Source organism: Salvia hispanica, chromosome 3 (genome assembly GCF_023119035.1).
Source record: "Salvia hispanica cultivar TCC Black 2014 chromosome 3, UniMelb_Shisp_WGS_1.0, whole genome shotgun sequence".
Lineage (NCBI taxonomy): Eukaryota > Viridiplantae > Streptophyta > Magnoliopsida > Lamiales > Lamiaceae > Salvia > Salvia hispanica.
The window spans coordinates 7,332,068-7,351,191 of NC_062967.1; the positions used below are offsets into that span (position 1 = coordinate 7,332,068).

The 19,124-nt window shown below is 31.3% G+C and overlaps 2 protein-coding genes across 2 annotated transcripts; one reads left to right on the plus strand and one right to left on the minus strand.

Moving 5' to 3' along the window:
* Window positions 1–4,524: 4,524 nt before the first annotated feature.
* LOC125210981 (protein LIGHT-DEPENDENT SHORT HYPOCOTYLS 10-like) lies at window positions 4,525–9,700 on the minus strand. The gene is made up of 2 exons (XM_048110645.1): window positions 9,178–9,700; window positions 4,525–4,975 (listed from the first exon to the last, which is right to left on the minus strand). The coding sequence occupies exon 1, from the start codon at window positions 9,674–9,676 to the stop codon at window positions 9,188–9,190; it is 489 nt and encodes a 162-aa protein (XP_047966602.1). The 5' UTR covers window positions 9,677–9,700; the 3' UTR covers window positions 4,525–4,975; window positions 9,178–9,187.
* A 7,868-nt stretch (window positions 9,701–17,568) lies between these two features.
* On the plus strand, window positions 17,569–18,490 carry LOC125216137 (dof zinc finger protein DOF1.5-like). The gene has a single exon (XM_048117771.1). The coding sequence runs from the start codon at window positions 17,694–17,696 to the stop codon at window positions 18,135–18,137; it is 444 nt and encodes a 147-aa protein (XP_047973728.1). The 5' UTR covers window positions 17,569–17,693; the 3' UTR covers window positions 18,138–18,490.
* Window positions 18,491–19,124: the final 634 nt, after the last annotated feature.

Sequence of the window (19,124 nt, forward strand, 5' to 3'; positions counted from 1 at the left end):
CGCGTATAATTAATTTTTAATATAATTTATCAGCACATTTACTCCATAAGATAAGAGCTGATTATTAAAGTATAAATTAAAAATTGAAATGTACTCTATTATTTAAAAAAAGTTCCAAAGTTAATTTATACGTCTTGTGCACAGGGAATGAAATGAATTACTACGATTTGGATAAATGGTAACTATCATTAAAACATAACAATTGAATGAAATATTATTGTTAATATAAAGTCAGCACTTAAATAAGCATTGAAATCAATAATAAACCCTAATCGTCGGCGGCTAAAAGGATAGGGTTAGATCCGGGCAACAAGAAAGGGCAAAATCGCCATTTCATAGACACGGCAATTCCATGACCGGACATTTCTTTCCCAAATCCCACGCTCAAGTCATCATCATCGGCCCATCCGCACCGTGCGACCACATTTTTAAGCCCAAAAAAGTCCCTAATTGTCCGCACCAAACAATCAATCATCGCTAAAAACCTAACCCACAGACGTAGCGTGACGCAGTTACCAATGACAATTCGGCCGAATTCGCGTGACCGTCGTTCTCACGCGCTCCCCAGCTTTGATGGCTGATGAACTTTCTTAGTTGGTAGGAGTAACATTTAGTTGAATACATCATTATAGACTGATGATGACCTGATCATCTACCGTTATGCTAATTTCAATTTAATGTTGCACTGTGCTTTATTCTTTGTTGTCACTATGTAACATTTGTTTTGAATGTCTCTGAAAGATTAAATATTTAGATCAATAAAATGTATTGTTTGAACAATGTTTTTTGTCCTTGCTTCTTTGTTCTGTATTTTATGTCTGTGCCATTTCATGCTGGATAGGATACTATAGGTTCAGTACTATTACTGAAGTGGTGCCTGTTAAGTTATGAATCCTTTAGCTCTGGAATTGATTATGTCATTTACGTCTCAGCACAACTTGTTTTAATTTATCTGCCCTTGCTTGTTTGGCTTCAGCAATTATATGTTAAAAGTGGATGTATAATTAGGAATAATTTCAGATTGTGACTATGGCTATTGCATTGTGCATATTTTCAGGGGAAAACATCTAATTGTTGTATCACCATCTATCTACATTTGGTATACTTTTGTCCTTGATTTTTTTCTGAGCTGTGATTTTCTGGCAATTATGCAGATATGTATAGCTAGTGCGGAGCAGCTGAGCGCTGAACAATGTGGTATTTCTTCTTGTTGATGGCTGAAGAAGATTCTTTGGTCGGGAAAGAGATTGACTAGCTAATTTTTAAGTAGAAGAGAGATTCATGTCAATGATAGGGTTCCTTTTGATGAATCTACTATTGTCTGCCCATATGCTTGGCCTGTTTAGGATCATTAATTTTTATTCTTCTGAGTGGATATAGCACTTTTTAGTGTTTGAATATGTTTCCATATAATCGTTCGCATCTGTTGGTGTACCTTCTATGATGACTTGTTAAAGTAGTAGTATGTTTTCAATATAATGAAGTTTCTGGTAGCAAGTGGTTCTCAACCCTCAGGCCTTAACATAAACTATATAAACGGCTTCTCATTCATTATTTTATAGTACTTCAGTTTTGTTTTGCCTTTGTCAGAAATATCATTTGGTCGATATCGCTCTTATTTGTTTATACTCTATTTCTGATATAGCCGTTTGATTCGTGCATATTTTCATTTAGCATTTGTTCCTTCATTTCATATACTCTCTTTTGTTATTTGTAGAAGTTTTATGCTGAACAATTACAAAAGCATGTAGACAATTTATTATTGGGAAATTGGTCTCTAAAACCATGAACTTTGCCTAAAATTTGGTATTTCCCATGAACTTTGAAATTGGTATATAATATCACGTACTTTGCATTTTGTTTGGTATTTCCCACGGCATGTTTATTACTATATTTGACTACCTTACGAGGCTTTTATCATACTTGACACAATTAAATTAACGTGGTTTTCAACGTGACTTTTTATGCTACATGTTATGAACTTAAAAAGTGGTTTCAAATATTATAAAACATATCACGGTTGCCTATGTTAAATAAGATTTTGATGAAAATATCTTATTTGAGTGAGTTCGGAAAATACCAAACAAAATGCAAAGTTCGTGATATTATATACCAATTTCAAAGTTCATGGGAAATACCAAATTTTAGGCAAAGTTCATGGTTTTAGAGACCAATTTCTCTTTATTATTCTAAAAGTAGCAGTGGTTTTTTACTTAATTCTTTTCTATGGGTAAATGAATATAAATTTAAAGGTCGGTTCCAACTTAGTTCACGTGATGAGTGCTGAATTTAATACGGAAAAGATCATTAGGTGAAGGCATTTTGAAATTGAAATGTACATTAATCCGCAAATTCATGGATTGGTAAATATATTCGATGACCAAATTGACCTAGAATTGAATAATCCACAACCTGATGGAGCATTCACGAAAATAACCCGACGTCCATAGGATTTGATTAAAAATGACTGAGTTCCATTTAGTTTTCAAAAATTTGCTTTTGAAATTTAGTAAGTATTCCATCTCTTTCTAAAATATTGTTCATTATGTATATTGTTCATTATGTTATTTTATATTGTACCTTGACACATTGCTTATTCCATATTCGGTAAAACATTTAAAACCCGGGCTAAAAGAAATGAATACCTATTTTAAAGGATAAAGAGAGTACAGAGAATATAATATTTTTTTAAGAATATGGAGTATATGTAAAAATGTATTTTGATTTAAAATTTTAAAGTTATAGGAGTACTTATTATTTCAATTTATTCTAAACAATTAACATAAACTGTGCAGATATAAAATAACACTCCCTCTGTATACCAAATCCTGACACAATTTGTCATTTGGACCTCATATGCTATTAACTCATTACTTTCACATTTAAAAAAACATTTACCTTTTTCCACTTTTAGTAAGTAAACTGTGGATCTTATACTCCACTAACTCATTACGTTTACATTCCATTGTAATATAAAAATGGAACCAATAACTTTTTATTGATGTTTTATATAAAGTCAAACAATTTTTTAAAATTCGTGCCAAAATTATTCATTTTTATTTTTGAAAATTGCATTTTTACAATACATTACACTATTAATCATTATCCACTAATATTATTTCAACTACTTTTATGTTTTTAATAATGTGGATCATTACACTATTAGTAATGTCTTCAAAGCCTTGAATGAGGGAATAATAATACTCCCTCCGTCCGCGAAATGTTATCCAGTTTTGCCTTTTTGGTCCGTCCGTGAAATGTTGTCCATTTTGCCTTTTTTTTTACTATTGTGATAAATGAACTTTACTTCCCTCCAACTCATTACACTCACATTCTATTATAAAACTAATAGATATAAATGTAGGGTCTACATTCCACTAACTTTTTTCACTCATTTTTCTTCACATTTTTTAAAATCCACGCTGAGTCAAACCTGGACAATATCAATGTATATTCATTTGACGTTGCAAATCGAGAATTATCAAGAAAGGAGTAAAAAATATACTAATGTTTCCATGGCCAATTGGCCTGATAGATTAGTATACAAAATCCAAAAGTTTTGGGTAACCGGTTGAGAATTTCGAAAAAGTTACAGTCCAAATAATTTGTGATCGAAAAGCTGCAATAACCTCATAGACCAATTACGTACAGTTAGCCCAGTTGATATCGTTACCGGAAATTTGTAAAATTCGATTTTTGTGGTTAAAATCTGCAAAATTTATAGACTTCATAGCCTTTTTTTTTTTTTTTTTTTTTTTCAACTTGTCTATAAAGTCATAAACTTTTAAAATAGTTTAATTTTCCCCGTAAACTTATGTTCCATGAAAAGTCATGGATTTTACCAGACTATGTAAAATTCTCATCCGACCCGACCCGATAAATTTCCGACACAAACTTATCCTACGTGGCGGATGCGTGACTTGACAAAACTCCCCTATGATTGTTTCTCTTCTATCTTTGCAATCTCTGTTCTTGGACTTATCACAAACATACAAGTAGCACAAATGAAAACATACAAACCAAATTCCACAAATCGAATTCAACATACAAATCGGCATAAACATACAAATCGAATTCCACAAATCAAATTCAGCATAAAAGTAGCATTAAATCCACAATTTAAATTGAACCTTAAATTTGTCATTTGACAAGTCACGCCTCTGACGCCACATATGATAAGCTTGTGTTGAAAATCTATTAGGTCGGATTGAATGGAAAATTTACATAGCCCGGTAAAATTCATTACTTTTCATGCAACATTTAAAGTTCATGGGAAAAAACAAACTATTTTGAAAGTTCATGACTTTATACACAATTTGCCCTTATTTTAATCTTCACGGAAGAGTTGGTTTTTTAGGAGGATCATCTAAACTGAACTGCATTTGATCGAATTATATGTTAAGAAACAATAAGCTTGAAATTGCACCACATATAACATGTCATAACCGAGATGACATATAATTCTAGTTTAGAATTCATATACTACGAAGTACCGGCCGCCTGCAATAATTAGCTCCCCTTTCATGAATGAAAAAAATTATACTATTATCAAAAACCAAAAATACGAAATTTCAAATGGAATCTATTACACAATCTGGAGGAGAATCTTGTACAATACTCTGTATGAAAATTTTCCATGATTCAATACAACAAACACAAACCCCTCGATTGTGAGGACTAGGACATTCACTTCAAACTAGACATATCGATCTTGTAAGCTTGAAAGATGAAACCACCAATAATTCGAATGGTACTTCAATATCACTAAACTACAACATATGTATACTTAGCACATGTTTGGTAGGGTAGATAACTCCTCTAGATAGTTATCTACCCTACCAAACATGCTTTTTAGTATATTAAACTTTAGTATGTAAAAAAGCTCTTGATCTAGCAGTTTTACTAACTTCAAAATGTTGGTTATTCTCTCAACCTTGTTGCTCCATCCACTACAACTTGCTATGTGAATCTGGTCCTGCAAAATAGTCATAGAAAGTTGAGACTGATTACATAATTTCCTCAAATGTTGTCCCACTGAATAGAATGAACAACAACTTGATTATTCTACATAATCATGCATATCTACAGGTTTTTTTAATTTCGAAGTCATGCTCTAATTTCATATGAATTCTATGTAACATATGACGTGTATATATGGTACCATCAAACTTAAAATATTTAAATAAGATAAAACAGCATAGTAAAATATGAATGGGACATTTGACAGTGTGAGATTTTGATTTCATTAAGGAGGACTATGAAATGATTTAGAAAATTGAACTCATGGGTCGGACACAGTGGAAAAGGTCATCATCGGCGTTAGAAGACAAAGGCAGCGTGAAGCCGTCCCTTGCAATGAACAAAACTGAACCCTAGCCTCGAAGGATTAAGGCTGAGATGCCGCACCATGTGATCGACGGCAACTCCAAAGACTGAATTTTTAAAGGAGTTTTCTGGTCCTCATAGGTCGTCGGTAGGGTCCCGACGCTTGACTCCACCTGGACCCATCATTAATGGAAGCCAGTATATATACAAAATGCAATATACTATAGAAATAGACACAACTTCACACAACTTCTACATCATAGTGTGGAAAAAAAGTTGCACAAAGAAATCACAAGCTAAATCATCTAATGCAGAGCTGTACAATATCTTCAATGTCATGATACTCATGAAAATCAAAAGTACTCTACCAAACTTACAGTGATTCACGAAAATGAATTTAACAATAAAAGCACTGAGAACTTTCACAAACATATATCATTTCATATTTATACTAGAAACTTAGAGGTGACTCTGATGACATTTCAGGAAAATATTTGTAGTTTTTTAATACTATCAATTTTTAAGTTTATATGCGGTGTCAAGAAAATGTTTTTTTCAATTCTATCGATTTCATAAATTAGAGCAAACTTTTGAAAGTTTTAACAACTTGTTTTGCTTATGAATTATTTTGTAAGGGACTAAAAATGGTCATGACCTCAGACAAAACTATAAAATACTTACAAGCACAGCTTTTATATTTGAAGAGTTTGGCTTAATTCATGTCCTTGAAGGTCATAGGAAACAGTAAACATATATGTTCGACAGAGCCCAACTCATATTAAGTTTGAATATTAAAACTTAATTCAGTCAATAAAAAAAGAGAGGCTTAACTGCAGTTTAAGGGTTGATAAGAAGAATCAAGCTAATATATTGGCCTAAATTCAATTAAGTGTTAAAGTATCCTTTTAGACTAGATTGCACTAATCCTAGTCAAGCAATACATAGCTACCTTTCACCTTTGCGTGCCTTGCATTTTCTATATAAAAATATTTCCATATATCCTTATTTTCTCCTATTTTTATTGATTTTCACATATTTTGACACTATCTCATGTTATAATAAAAGAAAGCACAATCAATATTCAAGAAACCAAAATTTTTATAAACAAATGCTTCTATTCAACACCATGAAAGAAAAAATATCACTTATTATAAGAATGCAGTTATAATAAAAATCTTGAATGTGTATATATATAGAGATGTAATCAAGTCATAATTACACATTTTTACTATAAATATACAACAACGATTAAGTAATTGGATTTGAAGATTACCCTATATGTTTCACGTAACAACCTGTTAATATTGTTAACTTTAATTGATAATGGACAAATGGTAATTGATAAGTATGTCATTCTCCATAATTTCCAATTATGGTATAGTTTAAAATTTTGCTCATTATATTTAGTTACCTTAATTTCACAATTTCATAATAAAGATAATATTTTGATTTGTAATGAGAAAACTCTAATACTTTAATGAGAAAATTGTAGCTGTATACTTTATTGATTAATCTTATAGTTATGAATTATGATGATATAATTATAACATCACGATATAACATAGATGTGAGTTAGGGGAGGCAGATTTATCACCTTAAATTTCACACCTTCCATAATATTCGCTATCTTAATATAGTAGTATGATTTGTAAGACATTATTAACCTTTGATCAAATGAATATGATAAATTGATAATATGGTCTTTGTTTTGCACTAATAAGGTTTATTATTCTGATTCCTTATATCTTATGGTGAGTCTGTGTATCTCTTTCTTATTATTGTACCGTACATATAAATTCATTGAATCCTTAGTAGGATTGTTTACTGAATTAAAAAAAAGCATCACCTCCAATATTTTCACATACAAAACTAATAGATACACCATCCGGTCTCTGGGTCATTTTTTCATTTTTGGAAGATCTCTCATAGTTGAGTCATTTCCATATATATAGTAATAATAAACACTTTCTTATCACTATTTCTTTACTCTCTCTAATTTATTCACTTTCTACATTATTCTGTCTACTTTTTTATCCATCTTACTTTTTTTTTTATCTAACTACTTAACGCAATATACATTCTTTTCTTAAATTCCGTGCCGAAAAGTTTCGCCTCAACTATGAGGGAACAGAGGGGGTATAAAAATAAGACTCACATGTTCCTAACTTTTTAAACTCACTTTTCATTATAGTATTTCTTAAAACATGTTCCGGGTCAAAGTGTGACGTTTAATGACAGGCGGAGGGAGTAAAATAAATTTAGTATTTGATATCACGTCCGATACAGTAATAAAAAGGGACTTACAAATTCATTATAGGAAGGAGATTCATTTGATCTGTCACATACTACATGTTTAGGTTTCATACTACTATCTATTAGGACTATAGATTTAGTTTGGAAATTAGACAATGTTACTTCTTCTTTATCTAAAACATTACTCTATCCATCGGCCATTACTTGTCCCTAGTTTCATTTTTGGTTCTCCCACCAAAGCTTCTCTGTGTTTACTTTTCACTACTTTGAGAAATTAATACTCTAATAAATTAACTTTTCACTAACGTTTTCCACTCAATTTTATTTACATATCTTAAAGCTCGAGTTGATTCAACTAGTAACAAGTAATGACAGACAAGGAAGAACAACATTACTCTTATAATGGATGAGGATAGCTGAGCTTCCCCATATATGAATATTTCACGCACATTTGGAAACAAATAGCATGGAATACCTAATAAAAAAGTGAAGAATCTATACATATATATCTATATTCACACACACTTACACTCACAAATGAATCTCATGCTCCCTTCTTGCACAATAGTGGAGACAGTTTTATTTTTTTTCAGACAATTTTAGAAAAATTATGTTAAAAAATAAAAAAAGTTAGAGAGATGGAGAGAGAATAAAGTGAGTGAGAAGAAATGTGACGATTTTTATTTAAAAAAGGAAATGACTCCAATACTATAAAATATACTAAAATGATAAAATGACTCCACTGCTACTATGGAACGGAGTGCCTACAAAAAATGAAGGTAAGAGACAGAAGGAGACAAATACTAACAACTATAGTATACTCCCTCCGTCCACCATTTAAAGAGCTATTTATGACTCAGTATGAGTTTTAAGAAATTGTTTAACTTCATGAAAAAAAGTAAAAGGAGAAAGTGAGTGAACGTGAGACTCATTTAAAATATTAATTTATATTGAATTGTAAATATAAAAAATTAATAGAATATGAGGTCCGTATATTAAAAGTGGTATAAAGTAAATGGTTCTATAAATTGTTAATAAACTAAAATGGCATAAGGTTCTTTAAATCTAAATTGAGGATGGAGTGAGTATATAGATATGGTACTGTACTTATTAAATAAAAATATCATTAATTTAAATTCCCCAATTCAAGGAAAACCGCAGACATTGTATGCGTTGAACTGACATTCATGTCCCAGATCCCAAAGGCCCCAAAACAAGTACTACTAGTTTATTAACCATAATAAATATCTAATTTTAATTCCAGATGAATTACTGCATCGTTTTTAAAATGCCTCTTCTCAACACTAGCAAGACTCAATCAATCTTAGCTGAATTAGGGTTAAGTTGTGTAGGGTTTCAGGAATTACAGAGTATTCTTAAATGGAGTATATATTCAATCAATCAATCGATCTTGTGGTCCTGCCCCCTCCCTTTCTTTCTCTCTCCCAAATCTATATATTCACCCAAGTTTTAGTTCCAACTTTCAAAGCTTTTGCAGACACCGGATTGATGTTTCTCACACACCACTTGTCGCTTTCCAAACCTCAATATCGTGTTTCAATAACATAAAAAGAGAGAGAGAGAGAGAAAATTAATTACCTTGTTTGATTCAAGCGGGCAGCTCGGGATTGCTTTCATTCAATTTTCTCCTTTTCTTCTTCTTCTTATTATTAAAAGGAATCCCTCTGGCCTTGGACTGGCAGTCCTTGACCTCGCGCAGATACACTCGAATCGCTCCATTTCCGAAGGGGTTGGACTCGGGAGATCCGCCGTTCTCGTCGTAGGCGGCCCTCAGGCGCCCGATGAGGGCGTCCAGGCTGCCCCACGCCTGCCTCAGCGGGCAGGTGCAGGGCGCGGGGGGTTCGGGCTGCCCGAAGAAGGGGCAGCCATGCATGTGAACCTTAGTCTTCCCGAACTGGTCGAGGTATCTCATGAATTCCACCACGTGGCTGCAATTGAACTCAGAGAGGGAAACCGGCGGCCGATGATTCTTCAGATACTGCCCGAACGTGTTCCAGTCCCTCCTCTTCTGCGCCTCGTACCGGCTAATCGGTGCCGGGTTAATGTTGCTGCTTTGACCGCTCCAGGAGTCATTCATGGCTGTTTTTGGTATAATTTGGAAATGAAGAAGGTGAAACAAAATAATGGAATGGTTAAGACTTTTTATGATTTATTTATCATTACTTATTTTGATGGGACATTTTGTGGGACCTATTGCTAGATTGCTATGTGCATGCATTAATTTTCAACGTCTGTTTATAAATGCACCAGGATAGTTATCATTTTTTTACTATATTTTATCTTGATTTTGATTATTAGGGATTGTGTAAAGCATGATTAGTTTGGTACTGTGTGAATATTATTATGGGTTTGTACATCCATGAATTTATGATTGCGTCTGTGACCGGAGATCAGTCGCTGCAACTTTGTAACAACCAATGTTTTAAAAATTGGACCGATGGACAAACTTGGTGTAGTCACAATTAGCCAACTATAGCAACACCCGTATATTTAAATAAATAGTACGAGTACGGTATACTACGAAAATAAATAAAATCGAAGTATAATTGAACAAAACATTATAAGCATAAAAATTGAGCATTCGTGCCAAGAAATATCATTAGTCCTACAATATAACTGCCCTATTTTCATTGTAATTGAGTCATTTTTTTTTATTTTAGTAGTAGAGTCATTTACTTGTTAAAAAAAAAACACATTTTTCTCACTCTTACTTTATTCTCTCTAAATTTTCATCTCTCATACTTTATTTTCTTTATATTTTATATTTAATACACTCTCTGTCCACTAAAAATGAAACATTTTTTTTTTGAGTTGTTCCATTGAAAATGAAACGTTTCCTAAAATGGAAACAACATCATCTCTACTTTTTTATCTCTCTTACTTTATTCTCTCATCTTTTAACTCACCAAATAATACTACATCAAATCTCGTGCTGAAAAGCAAAATTCAATTCTAGTGGGAACAGAGGGAGTATTTTATACACATTTTTCTTAATCTTTGTGTCTGAAAGAAATTCTTACACTACTATGGGACGAAGAGGGTACATAATGGAATAAGAACTTTATAATCACATTCGCAGAGTCCAAGATGATCGGCATAGGTTCTTTATTGCTATCGCATGATAGTTTATTTTTTCATGCATTTTCATTTTGTCAATATGAAATTTTCCACCCATATATCTGAAGCAATAGTCATTCGTACTGCTTCGGTATGTTTCTCAATACTGCCCTGGGCTAGGTATCATATAAACAGATGCGGGGGCAGAAATTTGGATTGCTGGAACATATTGTTATTACTTTGGTATCTTTTAATTAGTTTTGGGCCTGATTATTCTAACTACGTTTGGGTCTCGTGAAGATAGTTTGGGTCAATAGAATAAATTAGCTACACCGCTCTAATTTATTTACTTGGACCATGTTAAGTAAGAGATTGAGAGGGATCTCAAGTGGAGGGCTGGAGGCAATTCATGCATCTTCATCTTCCCTTAGTTGCAACTTGCAGGGCTATCTTTAATCTCTATCCACGTATTTCCTTTGTATTAAATATTCACCAAGTGCTTAATTAATGTGTTGTTTCTTCCATTTCTGCACGTACCACATCGTGGCCAAAAACTTACTATTTGTTCAATTATGGTGACAACACTAAGTTTACAGAGCCTTGATTTTATGTTTTCTAGATCATTATATAATTAATTATTTGAATGTCTCAAAATATTATGGAATTTTCTGGAGACTAAATTAGAATTTAATGTACTGAATAAAATACATTAATTAACTTCAAATCCAGTGTTAATTATATTTACGAGGAAAAGACACTCAAGACTCAAGAGTAATGCTTTTTAAGAAAACTTAATTCCCAATTATTTTGTTGATATATTGGAATCAACTTCTTAATCTGTCTCATTGTATTTTCACTACAAAATAATTACTTATTTTCTAGGGACACAAAAATAAGACGCAATTACTTGCATTGAATTTTTTTAAAAAAATAACAATAATTTATGATGTAAAAGAAAGCGTTATAAATAAATGACAAATTAACTTAATCTTTTGATTTTTTTTATGATACTTCCATTTGTGTCTTCTAATTTTAGTTGAGACATTAACAATAAAGATGTTTTTTTAAGTGTTGGTGGTACATTTAAAAACATAAATTAACCATGTTTATTACTTTTAACAATATTTATAAATAGTAGTATTATTATTTTTAATTGGTTAAATTTGAGAATTTTGAATTTGTTTTTTTTTGTTGAAGTATTAATGTTATGGATAATTCATTTATCTATCTATATAAGTCCTCTTTCTTTTAAGATTAATATTGAGAAATTATATAAAAATATGATTTTTGGAGGTTGTTAAATTTTTGTAAGTTAAGTTTAATATGTTTTGAATTTAGAAAACAGAATTAATTTTGATGATGTACTCATGCATATCACGGGCATGAAATAATTACTTTCAAAGAGTGAGCATCAAATTTAGTCCATATAATAATAAAATACATTTTACCGCTGATAGGTCTGAACTTGAAATAATATCGCCACAAATCTATTAAAATGCAAAATATTATTTGAAGTTTTTTTTTTCTATTTTACCCTTAAGCCTCTAAAGAGCATAAATATCAAATTTCTCTGCCTTTTCTCTCCTCTCTCCTCTCACTTTATATTTTTAGCTGTCACCTCTTTTCACATTCTCTATAGTATGTTACTCAATTTGGTCTTAGAAGTCCTATTTTTTAAATGGCATTAAAAATTATTTGACTTTATAAATAAAATTGGTAGAAAAAGTTAATAGAATGTGAATTTTCTTTTATATATGATAATAAAATGTGAATAAAGTAAATTAGTGGAATATATAGTTTACTTGTCAAAAATAGTACTACTCCATAAGTAAAATGAGACTTCTAACAGTGACCAAACAAAAATGGCAAAATAAGTTAATAAGACGTCTAATAGAGACCGGAAGGAGTATGTATAGCAATTTGAAAATTTTAACATAATTATTTATTTACTTAATTTAAATAATATATAAATATTTAAAAATATGTTTTATTCATTCAAATAATATGTTTTCAAATTTCAACGATTATATACTAAATAAAATATATATTTTCCCATTATTTTATTTAATATCGATATTAATAATTATTTATAATAAATCTATATATAATTAAAATAAATATTTTCTATCCAAAATATGTATGCAAAATATGAATAATAAAGATATGGCGTCCTCAATTAAAATAATTAAGGTAAATAAATTTGAATTAGAGCCGGTCCTAATATGCAAATAATGAGGTTTCCCAGCCAAATAGCTTGCCCAGCTTGCTACTTTTGGAATCTTGATTTAAATTATCAGTTACTCTATATAGTAATCTTCGTTTTCGTCTTATCCCACTAATATCTTTGTCCCTTAAAAATAGATCACATTTGCCATTTAGGGATGTCCTTTAAAAATAGACCAATTTTATTTAATAATTTTTTTTCTCTAATGAGGCGAGTCTCATTCTCCACTAACAATAGTACTCCGATCACTATTTTTTTCAATATCTCTCTTACTTTATTAAATTATGCATTCAATTTTTTGTCAATTCAAATGTTGTTTATTTTTTATGGAAGCAGAGAATATAAAATTTAAATAAAGTTTTAATATACTTAAGTATATATGGTTTTTGATGCTACTATTGAGATGATGCTTAGAAGTGTAGTTGTTAATTGATATACACAAGTCATGCTTTGTCTTTCAAACTTTAAATAAAATTATGCTAAAAAATATAAAGATGATCTATCAAATAAGTTTTAATCATTAACACGACAAGTGAGATGATTCTCAAAAGGCATATCGTCTTATAAACTCCACATGAAATTATTCTCACATTAAGTGTTTTTAAAATGATGTGCTTACCTTCTAAATAGTGGTCATAAGTCATGGAGTATATAGTTTTTCAAGCTTCAGACCAGATAATATTAAAAATCTAATGTTCTCAATTATTATTTGGCCGTAAACGTAAAAATAACCTATAAAGTTATTGTTTTTATAAACGAGTAGTAGAATATTCATCACATCGTAAGGTAAATATACATATTTTTTTCATTTTACTTTTCAAAAATCTTCATTCCTAATCCTGCATCAACTTTTTTTGTACAACTTGATCAAACGAAAATGCCCAAATAAAGAGGCTAGCTTGATCCTGTAGCATAAGAAATGATTATTATTTGCAGTAGTCCAAAACTTCAAAATCTTAGTATAAGAAATTATCTATACACTGGGCCAGATGTGTATATATGTATATAGGTTCCAACCCAATAAACTTTGTGAATTGTGAGAGCCCACCATATTTGCAACACCTCTCAAATGCCAAAAATTCATTGAATATGTCCAGAATCGTACTTGGATAGTTGGATGTGATGCTAAAGTGTTGTCCTTCTTGATTACAAGAGTTGCAAAGATAAAAGATTTTTTGTTTAAAATTACAAGATGAACTTGATTCATTTTTCTACAAACAAAATCAGAGCCACAAGAGAGAGTTTTGGCTCTATTTCCCATTTTATGACTATGATTAACCAGTACAGTTTTATTTTTTTTAATTGATACTATCATTTTAAATTATTCTATAGACACCAACAACTACTACTCCTAATTAACTTATATAGAAATATAAAAGTGCAAATAATCAGATCATGCTCCATCACATTCAACCCGTCCCCGGGAAGATATCAAACTTTTATTTTTAACTTATTATACTATAAAAGATGTCATAGTTTATAAAAAAGTTCAACACTAATCAATACATTCATCTACCATTTCTCTCTTCATTATTAGTTAGTACTTACTTTTTTCTCTCTTATTTATACATTCAATTATTATACTTTTTCTCTTTCTATTTAACACATAAAATAATAGTATTTTGTAAAATTTATGTCATCACCCAGATATAACATCTATCTCAAGAAAGAGGAAGCGGTATGTAATTCTTTCGAAGTGCCTTTAAGATCTTTAATTTAATTATTTATTGACATTATGGTCGCTTTTTTGGTTTCGTTTTCTTTTACTTTTTTTACGCTTTTTTGAGTTGAGCAAAAGTCATTAGCTATAGTAATAATAATGAATTTCTTTTATTATTTACTGCTATATTAAAGTAAAAAGATGAGAGTCTTTATATCAGACTTTTAATTGGTACTCTTGTATTTTTATATAGCTATAGCAATTACTCCATCCATTCACATGATTGATATTTTAACTCAATAAAATTGACATGATTAAGGTTAAAAGTGCGGTTTTTTTTCTAAAATCTTAGATGCTATTAGGATGTGTGCTAGAAAGTACTAGTAACTAGATGAAACTATCGATTATAGACTCAGGAAGAGCGAACTAAGCGGTTGTAGGAAGAGCGAACTAAGCGGTTGTCTAGTGCGACTGTTGTTAGAAATTTGGGCTTTCACATAACTAATTTAATGTGTATAGTTATATTTCAGTTGTCCAATTAAAGTTATTTATTAGAGATTAAAGTTTAGACTAAAGTGTATTTATTCGTTATGGAAATAAGTGTAGATATCATATGTGATTTTCTATTTGATGAGGGACCGAATAGAAAATAAAGGGACTTATATTATGTATAAATATATGTTAGGGTTATGTCCCCGGACGTCAGAAGAACATTCGATATCTCTGTATTCTCTCGGCAGACTACTACGAAGAATGTCTCTGATCGTTTAGAAGATCAATAGCCGCTACAAAAGCTATTCCGCCTATCAATTTAATATGGGTCAAGGTACGCTTCCGTTTTATTGTTTATGCTCCTTCTGCGTTGTTATTGGTTAATCATTATAGAGTGCTTTATGTAATTGTTCATTCAATTATTCCAACAACCGTTGTATAGCAAGGCTATGGTCGTCGAGTTTGGGGTACTCTAGGATTATCGTAGAGAGAGAAGAAAAAGAAAGAAATTATTATTTTTAGTACTGTACTGTTTAGTACACTTTTATATCATTGTTTAGCTACAGTATCAGTACTATGTATCATTGAAATTAATACACACAAGTGCCGGAAAAAAGTTCATCATATAACTCTGGTGAAAAAAATGAAATTTTGTGATTTCAAATTCAACACTGAGCATTGTTGAAGTGACCAAGTCAAACACAACTTCATGTTTGAAATTATAGTAAATTACCAATATTTAGACGATTAGATCCCTCTTCAACAGTTCAGCAATAAAGATGCAATCGGAATTTGGATTATTTTTTCTATAAAGGGCACTCCCAAAGTGAAAGTGTATCTTTTCAAAATGACAGTAGATATGTGGAAAATGATTTCAAAAATGTGGTTAGCCACTTTTGAATTAACCGAAAATAAAGAGATCTTTATCAAAGTAATCCCATAATCAAAGTCTACTTTTTTTCCATTCAAAGAAAAATAATTAAATGAGGAACAGATTCATTAGAGTAAGTGGAGATTCGAGTTGCAGGAAAAAGGAAGAGCATTACCATAACAGCATCAGACTGAGATTAAGGATCTATTCACCTTTAATGTTACTTTTATTTATTTTTCATTGAAAAAATATAGAGCCTCTTTAGTTCTTAATTTGTATGATTGGTTTGAGACCAAATCTAAAGTTACACGTGAAATTTGGAAAAGAAGCAACGCATCAAAAAAGTTTAGTGACCAAATTTTTTGTAGCACACATCAATATCATAAATATTTGTGTATTAACAAAGTTCCTAACTTTGGTATCAAACTTTTATCAATATTGAAAGCAGGCACCTAATTCCTAAATTCTAGACCTTAGCTGACATATTATATATATACGGTTCAATACTTTTAAAATGAAATAATATACTAGTATAATTTTTAAAATGAATCACTTCTGTTTAGTCCATTTATGTTCTAGACAAACATACTAAATATGTTTATAAAATGATCAACCAGTCAAATTAGTTACTCAATAAAGTTAAGTAATCATTTCGACATTAATTCATTTTCAAACTTATAATGTTTGCTGGCTTCGTGATTTATAACCAAAGTGAAGAAGAGAAAAAGGGTCACTCATATAAGATCGCAACGATTTTGAAAGTGATCCGTTTAATTTCACCATTTTTATTCCTTAAATTTCAAGACAAGAAATGGTGAAACAGTGTTAGAGAATAGAGAGAGGAATAAAATGGATGGAATTGGACACAAGTTGCCTAACCCTATAAAAACGTATGTTGACTTGGAAAATATTTCATTGACTCATTAAAATACAACAGCTGTAATTGGCATTGAACATATTTATAGAAAGGTTATGTTATCCGTTGCAACTATTTTATAAATATTTAATTAAAGATATGTTTTTATGAACAAATTTTTTTTAACGACGGTCATTTTTAACTTTTAAGACACATAACAAATTTTTGCTTCAAATGAGATCATTGAGATGTGACCTATTTTTTTTTATATATTTCTTATGTTACTAATTTTATGTTAAAACTTTGTAGAGTAAAAAATTATTGATTGTTAAAACTTTGTAGAGTAAAAAATTATTGATTGTGAACGGAAGTAGTATAAATTTTATATATCTCGAACCATGTTACCATGATATTTCAATCATCAATATCTTAAGTCGTTGATCTTTTATGTCCCTTGTTATTTAAAAAAGAGATGAAGAAAGTGGGTTGGATAAAGAGCAAGTGGATTTCATTTTAATTAATCAGATCAAAAGAAACTTTTGGGCTTTATCCCTTTAATCTTTACCTTTATGCTCCCACTTTGCACTCAACATACCTGGCCTGGGCCCCACTTCCCCTGGTTTTCAAACTAAACAAGATCATGACATGGATAAAAAGTTGAGCATCAACTTTTTTCACTTAACCCCACTTCTTATTGGCTACCACATCATTTCATTTAATTTTAATTTTTACAGATGCTATTTTCTATTCAACTACAGTATGTGTAACCACAATATTTTCCTCACATAAATCCTTATATATAAGAATGGTAGTGTGATTGAGTTCATACATAACAAGTCAATAAATACTCTTCCTTAAATACCTCAATACTTCATCACACCAAATCACCCCTTTAATCAAATTTAATTCTTTAATCTCTCTTTGTTGTGCTTCCATGGCGGAGGTTGAGGAAAGAAACATATCGGGGATCAAGTTGTTCGGAACAACGATCCCGATCATTAAGGAGCGATCAGAAGCGGGCGATTGTGATCGTGAATCATGGAAAGCGGAAGATCGGGCGGCTGAGAAGAGGCCGGACAAGATCATCCCGTGTCCGAGGTGCAAAAGCACGGAGACCAAGTTTTGTTACTTCAACAACTACAATGTTAATCAGCCCCGACACTTTTGTCGGGGCTGCCAGAGGTACTGGACGGCCGGAGGGGCCCTCCGGAACGTCCCCATCGGAGCCGGCCGCCGCAAAAATAAGCCGGCCACGTCGGAGGGGTGCTTCTTTAATGATGCGCCGCGGATGGAGGTGGAGGAGTGGCGGGCGGCGGAGCATGGCGGTTTTGAGGCGGCGAAGAGGAGGAGATGCGATCTCAATAGTCAGAGTTGCTGAGATATCCGATTCTTTGTCGTGTAGTTTAAGGATTAATTTAATTGTGGAAAATAGAGAATAGGATATGATCGTTTTTCTACGTTTCTTGTTGTACATATGCACCTTGTACTAGTTGGTGATTTTAAATTTTTGTATATGATTATACCGTTGAAAATACAAGTAAGACGCGTAGACTAAGAAGCTAGTTTATGTGTAGAAATGTGTGGTAATGAATTGGTCTAACAAGTTAATATATGGTTTATTGAAAAATGGAGCAATATGAAATTAGCCTCGTGATTTTGCGAGTATAATATAATTAATTAAATTCAATCATTTTGTTGTGACACTATTGTTTTTGTAAGTAAATTTCTCATGCTATATCATATAGAGTATATTATACAATCCATTTTACTTGAATATAAGTATATGATTGTTAACATAGTCTTTGAATTCTCTGCAAATGTAGAACAAGTGTAATAGCAGTATGATTGTTAAATACAGTACTTAAAATTTACTCATCTGACAAATTGCGGAAGGAGTATTTTATAGGTGGAGTTTTATAAAAGTAATATTTTGCCAACTATGATACTAATCACAAGAGTGGAAATTGAGATGGAAAACTTCCTTTTGCAAAATTCATTAATTCGCAATAATATAGTAAGACTAGATATATGAAGGCCGGCGCACTTGGATTTTTTAGGAGAGTTTTTGATACGATATGATCTGCGCCATTCAACAATCTATTTAAGTTGCATAGCATAGGAATCTAATGAATAATAAAACAAGGGTCAAGAACTAAACACCACAAAGCTAAAACACAGCATTCTAGATAAATCAATGTTCGAACACGCTACGAACAATTATATTTAAACTCTCGAATTTTTTAGATGATGAATGACGAGAAAAACAATTATAATTCTCAATTTGATAAGTCGATGAAATTTTGCTTGAACACTTTGCTGGTCGAGACACAATTGAGTAAAAGAGTTAAAACTCAAAACTATAATT